General features: G+C 39.4%; 1 protein-coding gene across 1 annotated transcript in view; it reads left to right on the top strand.

Moving 5' to 3' along the window:
• Positions 1 to 390: 390 nt before the first annotated feature.
• Positions 391 to 11,176, top strand: part of FGF12 (fibroblast growth factor 12) — a 526,043-nt gene continuing 515,257 nt past the window's right edge. Inside the window, exons 1-2 of the mRNA XM_057739036.1 lie at positions 391 to 461; positions 610 to 752. Coding sequence (XP_057595019.1) covers positions 740 to 752 — 13 coding nt within the window. The 5' untranslated portion in view covers positions 391 to 461; positions 610 to 739. The remainder of the gene's footprint in view (positions 462 to 609; positions 753 to 11,176) is intronic.

Raw genomic sequence — 11,176 nt, 5'->3', positions numbered from 1 at the left:
GCAGCAACTAGGCAGAGAACCCCAAATTATGACCATTAAATGGGATTTGTAAATACACTCCTCTTTTTTCCTTCTGCTTCTGAATAAAAGAATACCCAGCTCGGAGACCCCAGTTTCCTCTAAGGCTTCCGTAACGCATCCTGGAAAATCGTATTGGACGGATACACAATCCCAATCCAATCCATTTTCTGGTTTGCAAAGGAAAATCCGGTCCGGCGTTTATTTTTAGCAGCGCTGCCTGTGACCGAATGCTACGGCTCTTCAGCGGGGATAACTGAGGACCGTATTGGGGAGAGAAGCAAAGAAGGGCGGGGGGGCGGGGGGGGGGGGACGCCCTGCGCATGCGTGCCAGCGCCCATGCAAATCCGCTGTACATCCAGAGAGCGAAGTGGGATGATCTGTCACTACACCTGCAGCACCACTCTCGGAGGACAGCTCCTGCTTGCAGCTTCCAGACCCAGGTAAAAAAAAAAAACAAACTGAGCGGGCACCGTTCGTGATATCAGTACCAGCTCGCAACCTCTCCCCTGTGGAGGGGATCTGCTGCTGCAGCTGCTGCTGCTGGGTGGCTGATTGCAGCTCCAAGGTTTAAGAAATCCCATCTTTCAGGAAGCCTGAGGGGAAGAAAGGAAGTACGGGCGAAATCATCACGTTGGCTTCCCCGATTTGGGAATCCGAAGCGGGCCCACATCTTCCGGCCAACTTCCATTGAACTTCCTAGCACTCGAAAGGGACCGAAATGGAGAGCAAAGGTATGTGACTGTCCCCATCGGGGGACTTCCCGCTGCGTGTGCGTGTGGCCAGGGCAGTCCTCAGCGAGGGGACTGCAGTGCTTGGGGGAGCGAGCATCATACTAGGTCGATAGGAGGAGATGCTATGTCCGTTGCAGCACCAGGGAAGTGTGGCAGGAAGGCGACTTCTTTTTAACTCCCACAGCTTGGAAGACAGTGTTTAATACTCCATCAGTTGCGTAGTGAAGTGTGATGAGTTTTGTTTTTTTTTTCTTTTTAGGTAGGGGGGTGGGAAGAGTTTTTAGATGGTGGGGGAGGCAAGATGTGTTGATAAAACAATTTCTCTTCTGTAGAATGGATGGTTTCAAATAAATATATTTCATTTGCTTCAGGATTGCGGACAGGCACGTTTGTATCTGATATCCAATAATGCATTGCTATAGAAAAAATGTTTGGATTTCTCCACCCCCACCCCACGAAGATGGTATTTCTGGGTGTATATGGCCACATCCTACTGCATTTTGAATATATATCAGCAGAGAAATTGGGTCTATTTGAAACAGTGTGCGTTAGAACTGACCTCTAAGAAGAACAGTGTATGGGAGTACTGCTTGGCTCCAGGCATGGTGCATACACTGGTTCTGGGTATGTGTATATTAATATTCTCCTCATAAGCAAATCTGCATAATGTACACACACTAACTGAAAAATGAACAGTAAATATCAACTTCTGATGGCATTTAAGTCCCACAAACAAAATGACTATTAAAATTGTAAGATTGGATGGCTTTTGGGTTTAACTCCATCTATGCAGGTCTCTTCCTCCTTCTGCTCCTCCTCCTCCTCCTCTTGAAAACGCCCACCAGCTTGCAAGAGTCTTGAGTGCTGTGGTCAGATACCCAGTAGGAATACTGGATGTATTTACTTGTGGTGAAATCAGAAGAAATGATGTCAACTTTTATGAAACTATATTCATTACCCAGAACTCGAGAAGCTATATTTGAAACAAGGTTTTATTTTTAAACCAAGAATGTCAGTCAGTCATTGTGGTAATGTGCTCACGATCAGGGAGTGGTGGTGGGTTACCTATTTCTGGACTGATTAATAAAACTGGAGTGTCAAATGATAGCAGGTACACGTTCAATAAAATATCTAATTAGAAGAGTTGAGTGTTTCAACCCAGGTAAGCCTTTACAGGATGAAAATAACTGAATCAACGTGGATTCAGACAAGCTGGCAATTTTTAATTGAGATAAATTATTCTTATAATTTGCTGATGAGCATTTCCTTGACTAATGATGATGTACATTTATGAGAGATCCCATGTCAACAAATACACATGAGGCATATAACTATTAACTCTATTGTAGAATCCATTTTAAAATGAGAAACCACATCTTAACTCATAGAGGTCTGTAATACTCCAGTTGAGTAAGTAATTCTAGAACCTGAGATTAACAACTGAGTATCATGTTACTAAGAAGCATTTTTTGTTTTTTGTATTTAGAGGACACCTGCTGTTTGATTATTAAACTTGGCTATTTGGCAAAGATTCTTGGTAACATTTTTGCCTCCAATTCATGCACTAATTCCTGGCCTATCATAAGAGGAGGATATATCTCTTAGTGATAATTTTTTATTTCTCCTCTTTGCCCATAAAATATGCCACATGTCACATAAAGTTCTAGGTGGTTTATGTCTCATACTGAGAACAGCAGCATTCTAGCTATTCTGCCAATCTTGGGATTTCAGAAAGGAGAAAGAATCTCAGAAGTATATCTGAGAAGAATGAGGCCAGAAGTTCTATAGAAATCCAGATAGCAGTGAAACAGGTGTGAATCACAGCACTGACCCAAAGGCAATTAATAATTTTGCCCCAAGCCAATATTGTGGTCATTTTACAGAGGTACCATAATTGCTTTGGGCAAAAGACGTGATGAAAGTCCTTATACATGTTCGTTCTCAGACTTCCTTTATGAAACAATTAGCCAGATAGTGATCATATGAAGAATGGCTAATTATTTACACATTGTCCTCACTTTCTGAGTTGATGCAAATGGCAAGGCTAAAAATGGTAGCTAACTTGAAATTTTATTGTAGAAGAACAAATGTGTGTTAAGAGGAATGTATCCATATCCCATTTGAATTGGTGCATCTTAAGTACTTTATGCTGTCATGTACAAACTTCTTCCCCCAACGGATTCAAATTTAATTCCAGGAAGACATTTTCAAATTAAGCATATATACTTATTTTTTTTCTACTAGAAACTCTTTCAATACTCAAAGTATTATTACGTGGTGCAGTTGAGAGTTCAAGTATTCTCCATCTCAGAAAAGAGGCTAATGGCCCAATTAATCTTGAATCTTGTTGCCAGTATTTGACAACCTTCACATTACCTCCAGCATTTGAAAACCTTTCTTAGAGCACTTGTCCAGAGTCTCCAGCAAGTTGAGCATCAGTTATTTACAAATAGGATCAATTTTTTTTTTTTTTTTGCTTCCTTATTGCTTTGCATCACTTCCTGTTAGAGTAAAGAGGAGAGGAAAAGGAATCAATTGACCTAGCAATCAATTTACGGTGTAATTTCAGTGATCCTTGTGTACCATGGTAACTAATATTGCCTCAGAGATTTGGGTTGGTGCATAGTCTCAACAGCTTTGACAGAATTTATGCTTTGCTGTGGTTCACAAACTTTGATGCACATTAGAATCATCTGGCATGCTTTTTAAGACATCCTCATGGCTGGTCAAACCCTTTATTAGTTACATTAGAATGTTAGGGTGGGAGAGATGCATAGGTTTTTTTTTTTTTTTTAAAGATCTCAGGTGCAACAGTGTTGGGGAATCACTCACTTAGACTCTTGATAATCAAAATGTGGTTCGCTTTAGAACTGCAGACTCTTGGTCTTTACTCCAGGCTTACTGAATCAGAATCTGATTTTTAACAAAATCCCCAGATTATTTGTACGCACGTTAAAGTTTGAGAAGCATTGATTTACAGTGAGGAAAGATCTTCTCTCCCTCTCTCTCTCCCTCTCTCTCTCTCTCTCGATCTTCTCTACTTTTTACCTCTGCAACCTGTACCACATCTTTTCTTTGTCCAGCTAGGTTCTCAGGCTTAGGCTGGTCTATTAGAAACACCTGTGGAGCCTTCGAAGCATGAAGATACTTAGGCCACACCTCTAGACATCCTGGTTTAATTGGTTCTGGAGTAGAACCTGAACATAGGTATTTTTAAAAAGCTCTCCAAGTGATGCAAATTGATAGTCAAAGTTAAACATTGGGTCTGGGACCTTGCTACTCAAGGTGTAATCCATCGACAAGCAGTATTTACATCACCTGAAAACTTGTTAGAAATTCAGAGTCTCAGGCCCTACTCCAGACTTACTGAGTCAAAGCTGCATTTCGACAACATCTGCTTGTCATTTGTATATGTATTAAGTTTTAAGAAGCACTGGTTTAGACCTTAGGGGACTGATTGTATCTGTGAAAGAACCACTCTGGGCACCTCACTGTAGAAGATTTGATATCATCTAACTAATCAATATGGTAGCTTGGCATATGTGATCGTGTTATAAGTTTTTGGTTGCTTTGGGAAAGAATGGAAATGAAATGCAGAAGAAATTGCTTGCCTCATGGTTATATCAGAAAATGGGCTCATTTAAAACACCTTCTCTGTGCTTCCTCCAGCCATTTAATTTCAACTCCTTGGTTATCTTTAAATGCTTATTCTATAGGTTCATTTTGAACTTCTTAAAATGTCCTGGTATTAACCCATGGTAGTGTAATATTAGACTGCTTAAATTGAAGCCCATCTTAGAGCGAATATAGAGTTACCTTCATCCCATTGTCATGTGCCTCTCTTCAGTTCTTTTGAGTTCATTTGCCATCCCCCTTGTTCCACGAGATCTTCTCTGACCTCCCTTACATCTAATTAATATTTACTGGTATACTGTATATGACCTAAGTCTTTGTCCCTCACATACTGCATTTCTCACAATCAACACTATAATTTCTGTTATTTATTTAAACAAACGTTTATTGAGCATCTACTATGTTCCTGATATTCTTAGCTCTGAGAATGTAAAAGAAAACTAAGACACAGTCTCTGATCTTAAACATCTCACTCTCAAATCTCCACTCATAGATTAACTTTTTTGTGGGTATAATATGAACCGCTAACATTCCTGCAGCCACCCAGGTGCCTGCATCAGATAAAACATTTTCACTTATATCGTAGGGACTCAGATTATATATGTTGAATTGGATAGCCTTCATTAGTTTATTATGCCATGTTCACACATCCAGGCTGTAAATTGGGAGAAGTGAAAGAAGTTTGGCTACCAGAAACATCAGTTAGATTCCAGAACATGGAAGGCAGTAACCTGACTTTCTTACTTTATAGAGAACTACACGTTTATTCCCAATGAAGATTCAACTGTGTTCTGAGTTTCACACCAGCGTTAGCGTCAAACCAGGGGTGTGAACCGACATATGTAAGGTATAGAATAATCATTTCTCTGAAACCAGAATGGTTTACCCTGCAGGAGAGAAAGGAAATGTCTATGCAGTAACTAGTTTATGAGAGCTGGGATGTGATTTTAAGAAAAACTACTTTGTAGTTAAAAAACAAACACCTAAAGCTCTGAGACCATTGTAGGATAAGTAAAACATAACACAGTAAAAAACAACAGAATACATATTGGGCATAGGAGATCCCTGTTCTTATCCCAGTTCTAATGGACCTTGGACAAGTCACTTTTCCTGTCTGAGTCCTAAAGATTCTTAAATATCAAAGGGAATTCATTTCATTTAATTCAAAATATTTAATGAGTTGCAGCGTTGTTCCAGGCACACTGTTAACTGCAGGGGATGGAGATAAGAATAGTGCATTGGGCTGCCCTCCAGGAGCTTACAGTCTGGGGATCCATCAACAGACTCAAGAGCTGTTGATTTCCACCATTCCATGTCTCTTCTCCATCCATCTTTCAGAGTTCTAGTGGGTTACCCAGGAGGCTAGAATATAAAGTCGTAGTGATTAATGACCTCTACAGAGGCACTTAACATCCCACAGCAATGATGCCTGCCTTTGGTTCCACTTTTGGTTTCTTTAAGCAGAATTTTTGTGTGGGAAAACATTTGAACTCTTGCTAGGTACCTACTCTAAAAGTTGTTCCAACTGACTAGCTACCTGGCTTGTAACTTATTGTCTGAGTCAGGTAGTTCTTATGAGTCTTGTCAGCGTTAGTAATGAGTCTGGAGTTGGCCAGTTAGATGTCTCCGTCATTCCCTTCTCCTTGTCCTTTTATGCCTTTAAGCTTCCAACCCGGGCTTCCTAGGTGGCGCAGTGGTTAAGAATCCGCCTGCCAATGCAGAGGTCACGGGTTCGATCCCAGCTCCAGGAAGATCCTACATGCCGCGGAGCAACTAAGCCCGTGTGCCAAAAGAAAAAAAAGCTACCAACCCTATTTGTTGTGCTGTTTTGTGCCTACTGAGTGACTAATAATTATGTTATATTGGATTTGTTAACACGGGGTCTCCTGATTTGTCACCTATTAATGGCTGTAAATAACATTCATGAGACTGTATTTTTTTTAAAGGGCTTTTAATATATGTCATCTCCCTTAAAACCTTCTGATTAGACATTTTAACTTCATTTTGTAGATAACAAAACAGAGGCTCAGAGAGACTAAGTGACTTAAGCAACCCATCTTATCTTTATTTCCCTGTAAAATAAGACTTCTTGTGCCTACACCAAGCCCCATACCATAATATCATGATTATGAAATTAAACTCATACCAATAAAGCATTTAGAGTTAGAATTATAGTCTTTCATTATTATTAGCTGTGTTTGTCTTTTCATTGGGATCTCATCTCATAGAGGGGAGAAATTAATCCTTTGGCATCTTGGTAGTTTTAGCAGCAAGCATACTGCACGGACACTCAACAAATTATCTCCATTGACTTCTGCAAAGGCTTTAACTTACCAAAAGAGATTTCTTTTGTTGTTTTTCTATAATTTTTTTGCAGTAACTCCTCAAAAACGTGAATTTATCTCTATGTTGCTCAGACGTAGTTTCAAGGCAGTTATGTAATATCTTGTGGGTTTGGGGATGGAGATACTTTGAGTCAAGTATTAAACCTTGGCTGGGTTTAAAACATAGACTGGCCCCTAACAGGATTTTCAACCAGGGGTGCACATTTGAATCACGGGACACCTCATGGTACGTGGGACTTAGATGTTTAAGGGGCACCTCACATGATTAGGAGGTGCACTCTCAATTAGGATTCAGTAGACAAGCTACAGGGTGATTAATATGGGATGTTAACACGTCCGTATGTCCTTTGTCAGAAACACTACAGGACTCCTACCGCCTGGACCTTGATTTTTATTACCTCCCTCTTTAGTGTTAAGAGAGTGAACATATAGAAGAGAGAAACTAATTCTTGTCCTACAGGCTTGGGTTAGAAAATAGACATGTAAATTGATGGCATGTGTCTGAGGCCAAGAAGACACATGACTTCCCCCAATATCTTCATCCTCATCGGCATCCTTGCATGCAGAATGTGGTGGATTTTTTTCCAGGATTGATGTCTATAGTTCTAATTTTAGTTTGCTGTTCTCTCAAGTTACTTTTTGAAACAGTCTCTGTCTCTCTGTCTTTGGGAACGTGGGACTCCCACCCAGGGAGGCCATGGTATTTTGCTGCTGTGACGCAACTGATGGTACATTGGCAGAAATCCCAAGGGACACCTGTTGCCTCTCCACAGAGCTTTTATTTTTATTTTTTTAAGCATATACTCTGCCTGGATTTTTACCTGAAACAAATCCCACTACCAGTGAGTCAGAGAGCACAGATAATTGAAAGTGGGCTTTAAACATTGTCGGAAAAAAAAAAAAGAAAAAAGAAAGGGAAACTGCTATTCTGTGGTCAGGTTTTTGTTTATCTACTATTTGTGAACTGGCCATTAGCCCGAGAAGCAGCTCAAAGGGACTAGATTGCAAGAAAAAAATCTAGAAGCTTTCAGAAGCATTCAGAAGATAACTAAACACATCAAAGATTCCCTTAACTAGCAGGCAGGAGGAAGCAGCAAAGCCAATCTGCCAGTAGCATGTCTCTCTCTCCCTACCCCATTCATTCCTACAACTATCACCCATATGAAACAATCGGGTTTTTCTCATTTCCTCAAATACTGATACCGAACATGTCAAGCACACCTCATCACAAGAAACTTGGAAATTCCTTTTAAATTTTTTGAAAACAAAAAAATCTAGGTGATCCTGACTTCAAAAAAAAAAATGTTGAGATGTTTTTGCCCTTAGTCTCATTCACCTACTAAATTGGGTTTCGATGCTTTACAAATTGGAGAATTTTAAGACTTATTACATGAACATTCTAATTGTTAAAAATCTGGTAAGTTTAAAATTAGATTATTTAAGCAGTTTTTTTCCCAAAGGCACTTTTTTCATTTCGAGATATTTTTAAACATTGCCAGCAGTACTTAAAATAAAATTTGGTTTACTTTTTTCTCTCTTCTGGGATTTAAAAGAGAAATATTTGCCACGTGTCAAGAGAAAGGTTATCATGTAAATCATGCTTTATTTGCAAGCCTACAAATAATTCAAAATGAGATGACATGGACTTACGCATCAGCATAAAAAGAAAACTGATAACACAAGTACAGCAATACCCTCAGTAATACTGAGGTGAGGGAGACAACCAAAGCAATTTTAAAACAAGATGATTGGCTGATTTATTTAATAAGCAGTATGTATTGGGTGCCCACTGTGTGTTAGATTCTCTGTGGGTAAGCTTTTTGAACTGGGGTCAACATTTTGGTGGGATCATGAGTTTGTATACTAAAGTGATTCTCTGAGGCATAGAAAACATGGTGCGTGTTCTGATGAGATAAAACTAATATTAGACTAGATGCTAGACAACCTGGGTTCTGGTTCCTGTCCCTCTATTCAATGGAGGAACTTTGGGAAAAAATCTTTCTTCTCCTCTCTGGAGCTCAGTGTCCTAAACCTTTTTAAAAAAGAAATATATGTAACTCTATTTGCCTCTTGATTTCTACTTTCTTAGTACAAAGAAACTGCTTTTTCAGCTTGTTTGTTTTCTTCCTTTCCTTGATCCTTTTTAGATCTGACATCTACAGAAAATAAAACAAGGTGGTCATAATGACCACATTAATTTTTAAGGAGCCCCTATAGGTTTGAGGTAGCTTTTTCATGCTGTGAGCTGTATGACTGAATTTGTTGGGTCTGTAACTGCTTTGAGCAATTGAACTGGATGGAACAGTTAGTTTGGCTCCATGTGAGAAAGCACTGACTGAGGGAAAATGGCTGCTTGGTTGGAGTTTGTAGATTACATGCCAGTGACCGCATACAGACCCAGGTATGTCTGAACCAATGGGTGGTTGCAGCAGCCTTGAGGAAAAGGTCTTGGCTTGGGAGTCTGGAAACTTGGATTTGAATCCTGATTCCTGCCCCATCTCCTTGTGTGAGTTGGAGCTGGTCACTTCCTTTCTCTGTCCTTATTTCTTCCTCTGTGAGATAAGGGTAGATCAGAGGCAACCTTCTTTTCATCTGTGGAATCGTAAGAACCAGCATTTGTGAGGTGTTTATGCAGTGACTACAGTGATTATGTTTTAAGGGTTTATGGTTGGTGCCTTGGTCTCTACTTTTCTTTTGGTGGCATTTTTTCCTCATCAGATTGTACATCTAGTTTTTGTAATACTTTTTTCATCCATCTCATATGTCTTTACAGATAAAGTTCATTTATTTATACCTCAGTCATGTGTGAAGTTGATTTGGTAGATAGGGTTTTCTCCTCTCTCCCAACCCTAACTAGCACCTGTAGCAAAAAAATAAAAAAGAAGAAGATAGGCAAACAGAATGATGCCGAGGAGTCCAAGCACTGAGTGTTTTACTGACATTACAGAAAGAAGATTTGATTTTCTTTTAGTTCTCAATCATTATTAACACATTGTTCAAAAATAATTGTACTCTGTCCTTCATTGTCTTCAAACAATTTAAAAACCCTTTCTCTCTTTTGATGTTTGATTGGCTACTGATAATTTTCGATAGAAGCCTTTTTTTTACTTCTAGATGAAAGTTATCCAAAGTCTAAGAATTTCATGATTAATAAGCTGAATTTCTTGATTGTGCAGAGGATAAAATTGAATGATGTGATGGAATATTTAACAGCCATTAACATGTTTATGAACATGAGTCATAATCAGAAATACTTGTGATATGATGGTAATTATAAAAAAAACAGTGATGTGGACATATGTACTGATTACAATAATGTGAGATTTGTAGGTCCATGGACAAAGAATAGATGGTAATATGTAAAAAGTGGCCCAATTTGGGTAATGATGATTGGATTGTGAGGATTTTTTTCCTTTTTCAAATCTTTCATCAATATTTTATTACTTTTTTTTTTTCAACACAGCATTAAGTATACACTAGGTATTGGGCTCAGTTATACACTTTTTAAAAGATCTACCTAAACGGAACTAAAACAAAAATCTTTCGGTTTGATGGTTTCATGCTTTCTTCTGGTGAGACATTGAAAGGACATTTGAGGAGATAAGTCTTTTGAAATTGTGCTTACCTATCTTTTACTGTGTGTCAGGCACTGTGCTTCACGTATAGTGACTCACTTAATCCTCGTGAGAATCCTGTGAGGCTGCCGCTGTTGCCATCCCTGTTTCAGGGAGTAGGAAAGCCCAGCATTGAGATGTTGAGTAACTTGACCAAGGCACATAGCTGGTACACAGCAGACAGGCTTCAGAGTCTATGAGCTTAACCACAGCTGAACATCGAAGGCATACTTTGGTAAGTCGACTAACCTTCCTTTGTTACTGAAAAAACTAGTCCAGCTGTGTCCACACGCATGGGATGTATACAGTTTGTTAGCCTTCAGGATGGTGATCTCTGCAGGCTTAGGCTCACCCAAGCCCTAGGCCAATGAGAGGCAGACGTGGGGAAGCATGAAGAGTTCCTGCCTGCTGTCAGGTGCTCACGGGGCCGAGGTGGCCTCCAACCCCAGAGGCTTAAGTAAGCAAGGGGTTGCACCTTCCTTCTCTCCCCTTGCCTTGAATAGCTGTCCTGCTCACCTGGGAAGCTCATGGTGTGGTTGAAAGATTACAAGACTTGAAACCAGACACACAGCTAGCAACTTGTTAGTCCCTGTGACTTGGGCAAGATATATCTCTGTGTCTTTGCTTCCTTATTTGTACAAGTCATCTTTCAAGATAAATGGGATGAATAATATATACTAATGTGTAATAATATATAATATATAATAAATACATAAAAATATATAATACATGCAGTAAATATATTTTATATTTATATCATGAACCAAACATAAAATCAGCACTCAGTACTAACAGCTGCTGCAGGTGTGATTCTTCTCTGACCCTTAGGCTT

The sequence above is a fragment of the Hippopotamus amphibius genome, chromosome 6 (genome assembly GCF_030028045.1).
Source record: "Hippopotamus amphibius kiboko isolate mHipAmp2 chromosome 6, mHipAmp2.hap2, whole genome shotgun sequence".
Classification (NCBI taxonomy): domain Eukaryota; kingdom Metazoa; phylum Chordata; class Mammalia; order Artiodactyla; family Hippopotamidae; genus Hippopotamus; species Hippopotamus amphibius.
This window is presented reverse-complemented; position numbering and strand designations above follow the sequence as displayed.